This window comes from Mastigoproctus giganteus, chromosome 11 (assembly GCF_048544385.1).
Source record: "Mastigoproctus giganteus isolate SK-2022 chromosome 11, ASM4854438v1, whole genome shotgun sequence".
NCBI classification, from domain to species: Eukaryota; Metazoa; Arthropoda; class Arachnida; order Uropygi; family Thelyphonidae; genus Mastigoproctus; species Mastigoproctus giganteus.
The window spans coordinates 105,214,719-105,231,986 of record NC_143585.1 but is presented as its reverse complement, the minus strand read 5'-3'; the positions used below and the strand labels follow the sequence as shown (position 1 = coordinate 105,231,986).

At 36.8% G+C, this 17,268-nt stretch overlaps 1 protein-coding gene across 1 annotated transcript; it reads right to left on the bottom strand.

Annotated features, from left to right (window-relative positions):
- Window positions 1–2,597: 2,597 nt before the first annotated feature.
- LOC150078325 (uncharacterized) lies at window positions 2,598–11,490 on the bottom strand. Its single transcript, XM_090384531.1, has 5 exons — window positions 11,073–11,490; window positions 7,056–7,116; window positions 6,582–6,769; window positions 6,318–6,479; window positions 2,598–2,822 (listed from the first exon to the last, which is right to left on the bottom strand). The coding sequence occupies exons 1-5, from the start codon at window positions 11,202–11,204 to the stop codon at window positions 2,598–2,600; spliced, it is 768 nt and encodes a 255-aa protein (XP_090240657.1). The 5' UTR covers window positions 11,205–11,490.
- Window positions 11,491–17,268: the final 5,778 nt, after the last annotated feature.

Below are 17,268 nucleotides of genomic sequence, written 5' to 3'. Positions count from 1 at the left end.
ATGTTGCTGTTCTCAATAGTTTAAGAAGGAGAGAAAGGAAAACTGACATAAGGTGTCTTGCTGTTTCATGACAATTCTCCTTTACCATATAGCAATTGCTGATCTGAGAAACTGCGAATTCCGGAAAATAAATCACCCACCTTATAGTTCAAATCCTGCCCCAACCCACCCTCCAACTTAATTCTTCTCCAGAAATCTCAAGAAAAGCCATTTTTCAAGTGATGATGATCTTAAGGAAGCTATTTTTGGCTTTTTCATGAGAACAAAGCAGACTATTTTTCAGTATTTTTCTTTTTGCCCTCAAAATGGAGAACATTTCCTGAACTCAAGTGGATATTGAGATAAAAAAAGAATTAAAAAAATAGGCATTGTAGTTTTTTTCTTTTTTAATTTCTGAAGTAGACAACCTGTTGAATCCTTCTCATACGAGCCTAATAAGGCCACAAGCGTAAAATATGTGGTCTTTTTTTTACATGTTCACACGATTTTTGCAAAGGAGTTTTAAGGGGATACTCCACGAAATAATTTTAAACGGAACCCATTAAAATTCGAATAACTGAGTAAGAGCGTTACAGACATGGAATTTACATGTCATTTACGTATTCTTTATTCTGTGAAGTTACTTAATATTTCAGAAGAAATGTTGAAAATGACCACCATTGCTAGTAAAGTGGCTTAGTATGAAGTATGTTGGAAAGCAACATGTTGGGAGTGATGTTGAGTTTTAGATAGGGTGGTTCCTTGAACGCTAGCACAACATCAGTTCTAATGTTGGATATGTTGCTTTGTAGTTTTCCAGAGTGGTTAAATTATTGTTGTAGGCATTGACTTCAACATAGCTCCATGCACTAATGACCGACATTTGCATACAACTGAATAAAAACAAGCTCGGCTTCAATAAGTTAAACGTACGGATCTCGCGACTTAAATGACAATCACAAATGTCCAAAAAACAGCCTGACTAATGAGTTGTACCTATTTTTCTTTCAATCAGGTAGCCTAGAAATTGAAGCAAGCGAATTATTTTTCAACTGTTGAGGACCTGTATTTACAGTCGGCATAAAAATCTTTGAAGATTGATCTTAAGAAAATTAGTTTTCCAGTAAGTTGTTGGGAATAAAAATTCAAATATTTATAGTTTGAAGGTTTAATTCTAAAGCAATTCTCATCCCTTTTGCATTAAAGGACACGATATTTTGAACTGAAGATCTATCCATCATTTGGGTAATTAGATGCTGCAGTATATTTGTATTCTGAGGAACGACGTTATATTTCCACGGTGCAGTGCAAAGTGTGGCAAACAGAATCGATTTCGATACTGTTGATGGGCTATTCAACCCATAGTTTTTAATTCTCATCATTCGGTACTGGAAGGAATTTACAGACTGTATGCATGTAGGAGGTGTAGGTGTCCCGGGGTTAAATCACACAGGAATTTCTGACTTGTAACGCTAATTAGTTCCTTTGACTCCGATGTATAGAATGAAATTTATTTTTCAGTTCACAGATGTTATATCGAAAGGCGAGGTTCTTATTCCAAGTTAAACCCAAATCCTTATACATATTTTTCTTGAGGATTTTCGCCATACCTATGATTTTACTTTGTTCTGAGTCTTCCCAAGCGATTAAATATGCCTGCCAACGTTATAAAACTTGAGCATAGTCATGAGAAACTTCAGTTCCTCTAATTTTAGGATATCAGGAAATATTAGACTTAGAATTCTGCAAGTGGTCCATGTAGAAAGGGGTGGAATATCTTTATGCTCAAAACGAAGAACTGGAGCGGATGGAAGATTTGAAAGGCAATTTTGATGGGTGGTCATCATTCGAGTCACTAAGACAGCTAGACAAGAGGCTCAGAATCTTTTTATAAGGGTATCTACTAGATTTTTTTGCGTTTTCCTTTTTTTGTGGTGGTTGAGTGTAAGTTTCGTTATATGAAAAGCTATGAATTATAAGTTAGTATGATAAGCTTTCAAATAGTTTTAGGGTTCAAATGGGAGTTGCCGAAACTATTTGAATGGAGATTGGTGCATAGGTAAGGTGAGAATAACGAACCAAACTGAAGCCTTTCGATTGCTATCTAACCAAACAATCTGGGATGTGATTCCTTTCAGTCATTCTTACCATAATGGAAAGAAACCCTGTGGTATGGTGATATTACTGATTAGTTCATTTCATTGCGTTTACAAATATATGTTGCAATGTGTCGTTTGCTTAAATTTAGGATACCAGTGTAGTGGTATCTTAAATTTAAATTAAATTTAAACTTAAATTTAAAACTTAAATTTAGGATACCATAAGTGCCACATACGACCAGGCGATTAGCACACGTATTGAAAAATACTAATTGGGATGAAACTAACATCGCGATAGCCAAGGCCTTCTCCCGATTTGGAATTAATACAGTATATTTAAACGTTAGTATAGCATGTAAGGGAACATCTGTATAATTTATAATGACTGCTTCATTATAAATTGCACAAATATGATATTGCTTGTGTTGTGTCAACTGGCAACATTTTCAAATTAAATCACAACTAGAAACCAAAAAGTGAATTCTTTATTAATGAATTTAATTTTACCAAACAAGTAAACTACCACGGAATTGGTTCTCCATCTCTATTAAAATATCTGCCATGATGAACTTCGTTCCACGTTGCCATGGTTGCAAGCAATGAACTGATACTCTCCTCGGGTTCTAATTCAGCCTTGGAAGTCCCCATATCGGTCTTCACCCAACCTGGACACACGTTGACCACAAGAATCTCGTCTTTTTTAACGTAGGTAGCTATCCCTCTCATGACCATGTTTAGCGATGCCTGATCCATAAAAAAAGAGGAACATTATTATGCTGTGTATCAATATGAAACCTCCAAAGAAGCAGATTGTTTACTATATTATTCATTTTAACTCTGACCAGAGCAAAATTAAAGCCTACTCCTTTAGAAGTTCCGAGAAAGATCAAATATGAAAATATAAAATATTTGAATGATTGTGGCAAACTCTCTTCTCCCACAGTTTCAAATATTTTGAATGGTGGTGGGATGATCCCACAAGAACTTCACCAGCTGAAAAATACCAAGGAAAAACTAGAGAATATTGAGTTGTACAATTTTTAAATTTAAACTAAAATAAGACTAATCATTTCAAGTAACTAATCAATATGTATTAATTATAATTTCATTGCTTCATTGTAAAACAATTCCGCTATCGATTAATAAGTATCATGTAACGCACTTTTGTTTAAAAGAAACATATTTCATAATTATCGATATTCGTAATTTATAACTACTGGTATCAATTTGATTTATAATTATTGTTTTAATGAGAAGAGTTAAATCAATTTGCGATATTAATTAATATCACTCTTATAAATAAAAGAGGCGGTCATTTGACATGCTAAGTTCAATTTTAATCTAAAACACAAATGGCGAAGTTCTACGTCCTGTACAAATTTCTTCACACTCTATAACTATGTCGAATGTCGAAAGGAAGATGACTCATCCGAATGGGAAGATGCTATCGCTCTGCAATTTTCTGCCGGTTACCTTCCTGGTACAGACGTTGCGCAAGCTCCACAGGCACTCCCACCATAGAACTTACAACCTCTACAATGTGACCTTTGATTACGAGAGTGAGATAAAACAACTATATTCAATGCAAAGTGCGCAATTTCGTAGTTATGTCCCAACATGCACAGATGGACAGAAATAGAATTTTCATAGGAGAAGTTTGTTATTTGGTTTTTAGGAGCATTAGCAACTAAGACCATATTGCTCCGGGGATATGCGGTGGTCATTCCCTGACCTTTCCGCATCCTCCGTATTTGGTGGTCATGGGCTCGAACCCCGGTCTAATCAAGAAGCGTGTGCTATGCACTGCTGCTCCTTCCCACCTGACTACGGAGGCGCCTCATAGGAGAAGCAGAAGATTTTCCAGACATCATCGTACAAGATACCTATGAGTAGAATTTCACTGCAGAATTACAAGTGCAATGAATTACAGATTCATTGAATTACAGAATTACAAGTGTAACACGGCAATGAACCACTTCAAAAATAAGACACCAGAAAGGGAGACATATTAAATCCAGTGAGCATTTCACAAGCAATATTAGGAGCAAACACTGACAGACATCCAACACTACAGCAAATCCACCAGGTTTAAAAAACCTCGCAAAAAGAAAATGAGGCATCCAGTTTCCTGGATTCCAGGGCGTGTAGGAATAAATGAAAGCAGACAAAGCCGCTAAAATAAACCATATGTCAAAAAGCAGCTCCTTATACCATTCACGGAATACAGACCAATAAAAAAAGTTAGAGATCTTGTCAATCGGTTTGAAAACCTCCAAGATGCCAAATTTCATAATTACCTTAGACTTTCTATCTATCGCTCATAATGTTCTTCATTGAAATGCGTCGTAATTACTGGTCATTAACCATCTCAATTAGTAGTTCAGGACTGTAGCTAGACATGAAAAGTTTTTTTTTATGTTATTACAATAGATCTTTACAGAACAGAGATTTGTAATGATTGAATCTTGTTTAGTTATCGTTAAAAACGATCACAATTTAATAACGATCACAGAGGCAGATACTTAGAAGCCAAGTGGATTGTGCCCGTTGCTGTCTTTAGAAGATCAGTTGTGAGGTTGATGGGATAATTTGATCGAATCTCTTACAGAAATGAACCGTACAGAGCGAAGAGCATTTTGCAGGATTTTAACAGGGTAGAATTACTTTGTAAATGACCCTACAGCAGGAGGTGGTACATGTCATATGCACAAGTTGTGAAGTACGCATACTAAAGAAATAATTCCAGTCATCTTAAAATAGCAGTAATGAGACAGCACGAACTCGTCAGGTTGGCTAATCTCTGGATTTTCAACTTTTTGGCAAGTATTGTGGAATATTTGGGAGATCATGCTCGTTATCTGTCCGGTTTAGTAACCAATTTCAGCATAAAAAATCGGTTTCTTTTAAGTCGAATCAGCCGATATTGCAGCAACGTACGAGACTCATGGATAGAGTACTGTTCTTATAGACTGCATCTCGCTGTGATTTATTGGCTCTTGCCGTACACGAGATGCTGTTTGCAGGTCTAGAGTTTGAATACATGAACCAAAGCTCATATTTTATCAAATGTACACTTAATGACTCACGATTCCCAATATTAGAAATTAGTTTCACTCCTAGCGATGGTTTCAACATGGTAGGTATCGGCTTTAATATTATCTAACAATTTTGTTCAAGTTAAGGTTAAACCTCATTAAATATTTAGCCAAATTAAGTTTCTGATTGATATAGATCATCACAATTCCAGGGTATATAGATTAAGGTTCGTGAGGAACTTGATATCATCCGCTTAAATATCACCTCTGCAATTTAATCTATTTATTTGTTCAGACATGATTGGTAGTCGCAATTATCAAATCTAGAATTACGAGACATGTTTTCGAAACATCTTTGTGTTTCGTTATCAAGGTAACAACTGTAAAGTTACGTCAGGTTGGTATTAAGAGTCAAAGCAACTAAGGCTACGAGCCGTCAGTATATTGTGTCTGTAACTGCATGTTTTCTTCAGTCAGTTTGCTGTTTGCAAAACCAGAATTTCCGAGATATAAACAATGCGATCCTCGCCTCAGATCGACTGTTTACGTTGTGGAAAAAAGCATAAAAATTCCTCACATCTTTGACAGGATTCGAACAAAGTCCTTTTTCAACTAAATATTGGCTCTAGTATATTATATATACTAGGGCCAATTATAGATTAAGAAAAGAAATCAAGCTAATTTAAACGACACGTGGGATGTAATTTGGCATAAATGTAGATTAAAATTGTATTTGTTTTTGGTACCTGGTAGTTCTTAGCTCGTGATAATTGTCAAAAACAACTCACAAAATATTTGAAAAGCTTTTAAAAAAAATATATATATATATATATTTTTTTTTTTCACAAACTGAAGTTTTTAGGATAAAACCGACAATACCTTGGGTTCGGCGATAGTTTCAATACCCTGGATTCCAGAAACGTAATCGTCTCATGGCTCCGGGTATTTAATGTATGTATAATTATAAATAATACACCCTTATAAGGTGAGGGTACCGTATTCATATCTCGCTTCACAACGAAATATCTAAGCATTGTCCTAATTGTGAGCATTGCAGTGATTCGTACAACCTAATTCAAAATTGTTGTTTTTGGTCTTAAATGCACACTTAAAATCTGTTCTTTTCAACGTAAGCAGGAATTTTTCAGCGTAACTTTAAGACAATTGTATGAGAAGGACAACTGTTTTGTTTAGCACAACTTACCTTGCTGGTCATGTAAGGTAAATAAGGGAAAAGAAGCATAACTTGCTCTGCGTGTGCAATGCTGCCAAGCAAGGAAGATACGTTTACAATAGCTGACCTCGAACAACTCATCCCCTCAAGTCCAGAAAACGCAGCTGCTTTCTTCAATAAAGGCAACATGATCTGTGGGAGAAAATGAGATGAAGACAACAAGGTGTTTTGCATATCATAAGACAGAGAGAGAGAGATATTTCAGGTATAATTCCACAATAATGTCCGTCTTACCTGAGCCACCATCAGAGGAGCAATTGTATTTGTGTTAAAGTGGGACTGCATGTCGTCGATAGTAATATTCGGAAACGATGCAGCTTTCAGAACTCCAGCATTATTGATCACTAAATTCAAACCGTTTTCCCCAACAATTGCCTCAATTTTTTGCTTTGCTTTTAATATTTCCTTCTCGTTGAGAACATCTGAAATTATTAAAGAATAAACGAAGAAAAGTTACTCAAATTGTAGCTTTCTTTTAAAAAAAGACTCTCTTAACAGATTAAAACATTTACTGAAAATTAAGTACAAAGAGTGTTGAAACCATGAAAAGATCCAATTTGAGCTAAGCGAAAATAAGAATCAGTTTTTGAGATTGACTAACTTGAATAAAATTGCAGAAAAAGGTCTACTGAAAGAAATTTTCTGAAATGACTAGAAACGGATTCTCTTATTTCCTATATTCCACTGAATGCGAAGCAGGAAACTTACCCATTTGCAGCACGTGGACCTGGACTTCCGCTGGACAACTACTGGCAAGAGACTGCAGTTCCTATTAAAACGAAATACCTTCATAATTAAGTTCATTAATTGCATTTAATTTAAGAGTGGATATTCAGTGATTGAACAAGTTGCATGTTAAAAGTTCGCGAATTGGGGGAGGATGCATGTAAGGTCGGGATCACATGTATTTCACCCCTTCCCAAAAAAAAAAAAAAAAAGATTCTGAGAAGAGTTTGGTTCATAAGTGGCCTTAGTGGAGTATGTCTGAATAATTCCTTCGAATTATTCGCACATTCTCCGCTAAGGTATACAACAATAATGATGAGCTATATTTAAATCGAGTATTACATCATTAATTAAACTGAATATCAAAAATAAGAAAATGAAAGCTAACTAGCTGAACGTTTTAATACTTCCGTAAACAGATATGTAGTTCACTTCAACCTTGAAAGAGGGTTGACGCATGACGAACGAATAACTATTATTGATATCATGTTGAGCCTGTACTAGTGAGAAAGGGACTCGGTTATCTAAAGTCATCAGTTATATAATGAGTAGATAAGTCACTGCTCAGGGCCATAGCCACCCAACTGTCACTGCCGCGACATGTACAACTTCTATAGCAGTGCTTCAGTTACAGCAAAATAACCAAATACGTACATCTCAAGCTTCAAAATATACCAAAAATCTAATTAATACTGCCAAGTGTCCAGTTTTTGAGACCTAGTAACTCAATGTAGTTCAGTTACTAGGTCTCAAAAGCTAAAACTTGGTCTCAGGCGTGGGTTATATAGTTTTATCTCCCAGAAGCTAGAATTTTTCATCCAGCAAACAGGAAATTCGACCACAAAATACACGCAATATACTCGCACCTCAGACTTCGTTGCTTTGGCGCGTAACACACATGAATATAGTAAATAGGTGGTAGATGACTTTCATCAACCGGTGAAATACCACCACTTTGCTTATTGGAGGCTTGAAGTGGTGAAACCCATGTTTAGTCTCTAGAGCAAAGTTTCCGGCATCCCCCTCCCCCCATACTTCTCCTTCAACCTATGCCCGGTACTAAATACTATAGGTTTTGATACCTTTCGTGTTTGGGATTTTCATAAATAAAAAAAAAAAAAAAAGTCATAGTAATTGTGATTTCTAGGTGTCAACCTTGCCGTTATAATGCCTTCATTTGATTACCGCACGTTACACTGACAACTAGTAGTCTATCGACGAGAGCAGTGCATTCCAAACTGTTTTAACTGCAAACACATTTTAAGATAGTCACCTCTGTGAAGGTGTATCAATGACGACTTTTGGATTCTTCTTTGAGTGGAAAACAATAGGCAGAATGGTATTAGCACAAAGTCGAGTTGTTGAAAATGACTCGCAACGTTGTAGCCAGACCAGAACTAGTTTCAAAGCAACACTCAGGTTGTCTCTTGAAAACCTGTCCAAAGTCGTCCTCTTTTCACCTGAACGTAAGATTACGGTTATGTGGCCAAAACTGGAAGGTATCGTAGAAACTTCACAGCATAACTTGCTTTAGAGGTTGCTTGTTCTAGTAGTAGTAGTAGTAGTAGTAGTAGTGGCATGTGATGCAAGAAAGCAAGTGTATGAGCTTATGCAGCATCAGCCAAAAAAAAAAAAAAAAAAAAAAATCACACCATTCCCTCCAAATGCCTGTCCAGTTCCTCCTTAAATTTATTTAACCTATCAACTTCTACAACGACAGATGGAAGTTTGTTCCAGCAATTACGGTAACCACCCGCTGGCTAAAGGCAAATTTTCGCACATCTATTCTACATCTGTCTTTCCTTAATTTGAATTTATGCCCCCTTAGGTTCGTAATCTGAACAAGTGGAAGGATCTCGTCAGAATTCTGCGTGCTCAACCCATTCAAGGCCTTATATACCTCAATCAGATCACCACGCAGGTGCCTAGTGTCCAGCCACTGAAATTTGCAGAACTTTGCCTCTCTTGGTAAGAGGATCCCTTCATTCCCCTCACCAATCTTGTTGCTCTTCTCTGTACACGCTCAAGAAAATCTACATCCTTCCTAAAATGAGGCCTCCAGACCTGTACGCAGTACTCAAGGCGTGGCTGACCTTTGCCTTATACAGAGGGACAATCACCTCCTTTTCCCTTCTAGCAAAATTCCTATATATCATTGACAAAACCCCATGACCTGCCCTGGCAGCCTGTCTGCATTGCTCAGAAAACTTCATATCTGACTGCACAATTACTCCCAGGTCTTTTTCATTTTCTACCACCTTAAGTGTAGTACCACACAGTTGGTACGTTTCTCTGGGGTTACTTCTACCCATATGCAGTACTTTGCATTTGTCAAGGTTAAACTTCAGTTGCCACTTCTTAGCCCATCTGCCCAAATTATCTAGATCCTGTTGCAGTAGCACACTGCCATTACTGTCATTAACAACCCTGCCAACCTTTGTATCATCTGCAAACTTCGACACTAAGCCTGATATACCTTCATCAATATCATTAATAAATATACAAAACAACAGAGAACCCAACACCGAACCCTGTGGGACTCCACTAATAACATTAGTCCACGAAGAGCAGCACCCATTGATTACCACCCTCTGTCTTCTCCCACTCAACCATCCTTTTATTCATTGTAGCAACTTACCCTTAATACCATTCTGCTCCAATTTGTACAATAGTCTTCCATGCGCAACAGTGTCAAAAGCTTTCCTGAAATCCAAATATATGATATCAAAATTATTTTTTGCATCCAGTTCCTTTTTATAACCACATAATAATATCCCATCAAATTTGTCAGACAAAACTTTCCCTTAACAAACCCATGCTGTGTCTGAATTATTGCTGCAGTCTTGTCTAGATGATCCTGCAATGCATCTTTAACCAGTGACTCCATTATTTTACCGGAACAGAAGTTAAACTATCTTCTGTTCCGTTCAAGTACTTCTGTTTCTACAGAAGTACTTGTATCTATAAACACCGTCTATAAAAAAAATCTCATAAAAGGTTTTTTTATGTACGATAACCAGCTAGTTGAGCTCCCTTGACTCCAATACACGACAGATCCTGTTTGAATTGGTATCCACAGCATGTCAATTATATCCAAGAATAGTGAGCATTGCCGTAGGTTCTGTTCTTCACTAACGGGTACAGATAGCTCAAGCGAATTTCCGACGCACTTTTATCTAAACATCGCAGAAATCCAGGTTCTATTCTTCAAACATCGCGGAAAGAGACATATCTGGGAGAGGAGCTTTATTGGTGTGGGCTGGAATCGTTGCCACTAGCAGTACAGTTCTCCTCGAGAAACTCACACGATTAAGAAACCGAGATGCGATCCATGATTCTTGTATTTTACAGGACGATAATGCATGTCCTTAAAGAATTCTCTGACGACATGCATTATTGTCCCCTCTGCGAAGCGCCGATTTAAATCCCTATAATTTCTAGTTTTGGGGATTTCCTGAAAGCATATTTACGAACCCAAGACTTTGAATTCATTAACTGAAACATGAAATTAGAAAAGAAAAAGGCTTTCCGTACTGATCAGGATCACTTTAATAACTCAATGAATTATTCCTCTCCAAGCCTTAAATTAAAATGAAAGGGGGTGGGGCGATCATGTCAAACTTGAACTGAGGCTGTGGATACTTAGTGCTAAACAATATTTTATATTCCCTCGAGTTAATATCTGTTTATGCAATTTAAAATGATCATGGGATGTTATTTTTGCTCATCCTCTACACACAAACAATCTTATTGCAAGGTGTTCACTATAATGTTTCATGTCAGCTCAGTTTTCATAAAATATTAGAGACACAGGGCTATCTGTAATATTGTATAAGAGTAACGAATCCCATCAGAGTGAAAAAAAGCTAAGACAATTGCTTTCTCTCCCAAACCGGAAGTAAATTATAATTTAGGAATTAGTGATCGGAATTTAAAAGATGGGGGAGTAATTAGCGAGTGGATATAAGTATTATTATTAAACAAACATTTTCAACTGACTTGAGCATCCTGAGGTTTCCGACAGGTGGCAAACACGTGCTTAGGGGACGGCTTCAACTGCACTATCTGTCGAAGAAATTCCAGACCTATTCCACGATTGGCTCCTGTGATTAAAATGTTGGCAGCATTCATTTTATTCTGTTTCAAATAATTACTGGGAAACAGAAATACAAAAAACCAAACCTGGAAATTTTAAGGGCAAGAAACAGAAGAAAACAAGGTCTGTCTCCTACTTCTCTTCTCACAGAAAGATTAAGAATAAGATAATTACTGACTTACATACATTTGAACTTGGACCTTAATACTACTCATCACAGCGCCACCTAAATCAGCATGGGACAATCAGGTGTAGAGGTATGAGGGACTCGTTTTGCAATCCCGGAAACTTAAGCTGTCGTCTGTTTATTCTGCTACTTCCAGTGATAGGTAGATCCGCTATAACGAGCCGATAAAGGAAAAGGTTCTCGTACTGTGGTTTTCCGCTTGGTGAATGTTGTGTTGACTAATTGAAGGAAGTGTTTTGAAAGAGAGCGATGGAATTATAGAAACGATAAATAACGGAAAATAAATTCCCATTTTTTGATGCAGAGGAAGCAATATTTGTGGTTTGCTTATGCCAAGACAGATTAGAAACCAGAATAATCCCTAATGGAGATATGCGATATTACCTAAAAATCTGAGTGCCGTTGAATGTAAGCATAGGAGTAGTAGACTCTTTTTTTTTTTTTTTTTTTTTTTTGAGAAATAAGGCAGGACCGAGTATTAGAATTGGAGAATTTCACTGGAGATCGGCATGAACTGAAAGGAATTGGTGGTGGATTCTAAAAATTAAAACTGTTTGTGCAGAGCAAGGTTTCTGAAACTAGAAGGTGGAATGCATTGTACTCATGATGGGAGTCATCAGCAATACTATAATATAGGGTCGTTTCCATTCAGTGTAAGAAGGTCATTAATATGCAAAACGAAAAGAGTGGAGAAATAATTGAACTTTGAGGAACACTAGTATTAGTTGGGAAATTAGGAGACAAAGAGCGGCAAAGAGCGGTCTACCATCGCCCACAGTGGGAGTCAAGAGAGAGTAAACGGGCTACCCAATTGCAAAGCACGGTCGGCAATCCATATGATAGGAACTTGTTAAGAAGACTTGATTAAAAATCTTATGAATGCCAAGAACAACTATTTGAGTTCCAAAAAGTTTTCCATCGAATTTATCCAAAGTTAAGTAAAATAAGCCAGTTTATCACCAGTGGATCGACACAGCCGGAATCCATATTGGCGATCTTTGAACAGATGAAACGTTTCAAGATAGTTTCAGTGTTGGTGGTTGATGAATGTCTCATTACTTTGGAAAGAGAAGAGTACAATGGGACGACTTTTGGAGTGGAGGGATTTCTAACCCTTTTTAGGACGGATGTGAGCAAATTTCCATAAAGAAAAAAAAAAAAACACCAGTGGAATTAGATAGTGAATAAAAACGCGACACAAAAGAGGTCAGGAGCACTGGTGTGGAAAACAAAAGAAGCAATGTCATGAAAACCTTGCAGAAAACTCAGTTAATAGGCCAAATGTTAATTTAGAAAGTTATTTAGACATTATGGTATGATGGGGATGATGATATCCTATATGTTGTGTTATGGGAACTAAGGGTAAATTTCCTAATAATTTGCTTAAGTCCGACTCGCCAGCCACTGGCAACAGCCTGACGACAACGTCAGCACAAAAAGATTTCGATAACTAATAGACTAATCACAAACTTCGATGGTGTCTGGAGTTAGAAATGACAATCGGCAATCTGGGAAGGGGGATTAATGTAATGCATTGGAGACGAGTGTACAAGTACATGAACTGTTCTCTACTGCTTTAAGCCAGGAATGTACGGAATTGGAGAATGAAACCACAGGATGGAGTTTCTATGCAGGCTGATGTGGCATTTTGCTGCATTGAAGAAACGATCATACAAAAAATAAAAAGGTTATTTTAAATACTATTTTTTTTATTTTCAAGGCTATCTGAGCTACTTTTTTTTATTAAAAAATTAGTATAATGACTGTAGGATGTATGGTCTTACATAACTACCTAAAAGATCTAATTAATGCAGCAGAATCTGAGCCAAGAAGGTTCATCAGTCCAGTAAAACAGGGTCAGGCAAATGTCCTTTTATATGCGTGACTTCCTTGAAGATAGTAGGCCTATTATCGTGTACCGATTGTTTTTATTGGCCTTTCTTTCTATACATTTTACCTTCGAGAGACATCAGTCATTGTGAAGATTCCTAAACATTTCTGCCATGCCGAGTTCGAATTCCGTCAATGATGCGAGGAGTTTTTATGGGCATTTTTTCACAACGTAGCTGAAATGGATGGTCTCAGGTAGCACGGCTTTTTCTCCCGAAAACTCCGGATTTTCGATCAGCAAACAGGAAACCGATCACCAAACAGACATATATAAGATGCAATATGACGTAAATTGCTCATGCGCCTGTACCCTTACATTAACTAAACTATACATGTCATTTCTCATCTTTTGTGTGATACGATTTCTATATGATCAGTAGAAGAGAATGAGGTATAAACCGAGTTGACTTTGAGCCACTTTCCCAATCTTTCCACCGCTGGTGTCTGTCTCAAGGAAGAGGTGGAAGTTTAAGACAAATGGCCTTAGTCCTTAGAGGATGTCAGAGGGTCCCCTTTCCCATTCTCTCTCTTTCTTTTTCCATTGATTAGTTATAATCATTATCTATAGATGGCTTTTAAAATAGACTCCAGGTAGAACTTGTGTGTGTAAACTTGCTTGTATTCAACTTTAAATTTTGCCCTTACATGGCTCATTTTGTCTAATTAGACTTTAATATATTAAGAAATGTACATGTAAATCTTAATCTGAAATGTAGTATTTTTAATGCGAAATTCTGTAGAAGGTGTATAAAATAGACACCAGAGATAGGTATATAAAAATATACACACCATGTAGATCTAAAAGACCCCAGATAGATCTTTGTTTTTTAATTACCGTGTAGTAAACACCGTGTAGATCTTAAGAAACATTATTTTCATTATCTTTGGGTTTAAGAACTGTTTTAATTAGAGTGTAGTGAATATAAACATGATTGTTTTTAATTAGAGTTTAGTGAAGTTCGTAAATAGGCTTCAAGTAGACCTTAAGAAACATTTTTTTAAAAATTCTGTTAAATCTTAGAAAAAAACACAAATACCAGATGAAAAGTCCAGCTTTTTAATGAACGATAACGTACAGGTGTATTCTTTTCTACTAATGATATGAAAAATAGACACATAGCGAGCTACATAGCAGCCTCTAAGTTCAAAAACCATTGGACCTCCCTGTTCTTGGGTACTGTTGCCTTTTAAAATTCAAAGACAAAATATATGGCTGGATATATGCTGTGCGATGTTACCTGTGGAAAGTAAAAAACATTGTTAGCACACTATTATTTTCCCAAGGAAATAAATAGTTTCAATTCTATAGAGAGAGACTATTAATATCCCAAGGTCACATGCTATCCAAAAACACACAATTGCCTAGCTTCCTAACCGCAAAGAATTCAGAGGAACCAAATTATACATTCTGAGGGATAAGGAAGTCTAAAATATTCAAATGAAGAAACTAACTAAACGAGATACATTTGTTTGTTCTTATTAACAGACGTTTGGGTCTCACCAAACTCACAAGTTATGCTTAAAGTTACGCTGAAAAATAAATATGTGAAGTTACTTACATGCCTACCAATCTATTTGTAATTGGTTCGAAAGAAATCGGCATTTTTTACGCTCCATCTGCGAATGTTATTCTTCCCAAAATGTTCTTTGAAAAAATCTACCACTTCACCATAGGGAAGACTGCAGGAGGTAAATTGCAGACCATGAATCGACGATTGCAAGAAAGTATTCATTCTCCCCACCATTGGTGACAACGATCGAGGATGGTAGGGGGACTCAAACAAGGCATGATGGACTCTTGGTCTTTATTCCACAATAGCAATAGCCGCCTCTTTAAATAGCAACAACTTCTCTTTTCCCTAAACTTGTTGAATATCGTCTACGAGGGCGGAAGACATTTTGATTTGGGATATTTTTTATAGATCGACTTTTATACGTTTGGCTATACAGCTACATGAAACTCTGTTTAAAGTGACAGCTCTAGTCTACTGCAATTGGGATAGATACTAGCGCCTCTAAGGAGTAAGAGATGAGAAAGAGAGAGAGAGGGAAAAGGGACCCTCTAACGTCCCCTAAGGCCATTGGTCTTAAACCTCCATCTCTTCCTTGAGACAGACACCAGCGGGGTCAAGATTGGGAAAGCGGTCAAGGTCAACTCGGTTTTTACTACATTCTCTTCTATTATGATCTGTTTTAGAGTATCATTCTTCAGCTGCTCACTCGAGTAAATACTAGAGTTTTTGTGAATTCATTAATCTACGCGTTATCGCTTGTGTCCCGTTGATTATATTATTATTTTTATCTGTGTATTTCTCCTCATAGGCTACTCAGGGACAGCCTTGAGCTAAAAGGGTGATATTTCAAACAGAAATAAAGCTAAGCCATGCGTTCTTGCTTATCTGGTACTACATTAATTGCAGAATTTGGAATATAAGAATTGCTGCAATCTGCAACAATAATGCTAAATAGGTGATAATTGCTACCTACATATAAGCACAAAAATATGTGAATTAAAACTATACAATGAAAAAATAAAATAGAACAAAGTTAAAAGCAAGATACTGCACTCCCAGAGAAGTATAGCGCATGGAATCCTACGATAGCATGGCGCAACTATTGCCTCAGATCGTGTAATCATCCTCTTTTGTGAGCACTTCATCAGAGAGACATCAGTCATTGTGAAAATTCCTAAACGTTTCTGCCATGACCTGTTAAATCGGTAAAACGACTGAGGATGTCCTGATGTGTGTGATAAAGACATATTTAAGATTGTTTCCTGTTGAAACACACAGGAAACACATTTGAAATGTGGGTAACCTGATAACTAGGAAATAAACTCAAATGGAAGTTGAGAACAGATTTAAATATTACAGTATTTTCATAAATATCACACGTCAAATCAACTTACAAAATGCTGCAAAATAAATGTACAAACTTCTGTCAAATCAATTCCCAAAATAATTACTTTATATACCAATTATCGACTTGGTGTCAGATCACTTGCCCCCAGTAAAAACTTATTGTTGAACCGGATGTGAATCGCGGTCGCCAACTGGTCACCAACCGAGAACGTACCACGAAGAACCCTCGCCCAATGTCCTCCACCGAAAATCCCCAAATATCTCCTATCCCTAATTATCTCCATGCTTGGGCACGTTTCCACAGAAGTCTGTGGAATTCTATAATCTATCCTATTAGCCCCTCAGACGCGCACTTATTTGCAAATAAGAGTATTTCCTTAAAATCTCTCTCTCTCTTTCTCACTTGTCTACTTCGACTCGGGTTTCCTTGCATGAACAGATTCGCTGGCAGAAGAGTCACCGGTATTGCAGCCTAATAAAAGTTTCTGATTAGAAGAACACTGGAGATAATTTAAAAAAGAGAGAGAAGGAAACAAAGGACAATTTCTGTCGTTGTTAAATAGTCTCATCAGTTATGTTATGGGCAACTTTCGGGAAACTGGATTGAGGAAACTTTTTGGTGATTCTGAATCTGTGCAATGAGTGAATTCCTTGGACAAGGAAGACCAGGTATTTGATCTAACATTTTGAAATTTTTGTTTTTTTATTTAATGTTTATATCTGTGTACTCCGATGAAATAATACACGTGTGATCCATAAAATCTAGGTAAAATTCCTGTGCTCCCCCTGAAAGAGGTACTAATTTATGACATACCTAGTGAGAAATCTCTACAAGTCCCTCCTGAGTTCTTTATAAGAGATCCACAAGAAAAAGTATAAAGGGCGTTCAAATGAAGCCTAGAATTTTATAATAAAATAAGTAAATACAATAATTATAAATAAGATATGCCCGAAATTCCCAAAGGAGGGAATCAGATAAAATATAATGCGTTGCTGGACAGTCGCACAAATATTACGTATTACTTTTTCCATAAAAATAACTAATCGCGTGCAAGATGCACGACAAATGAATCTGCGTAATTCCAAATAAATAACAAGGTTTAGTTTTAGCACGGGGTGCCCACACTTATTGGCCAACCTGAGTTATTATCTGTTAGGTAT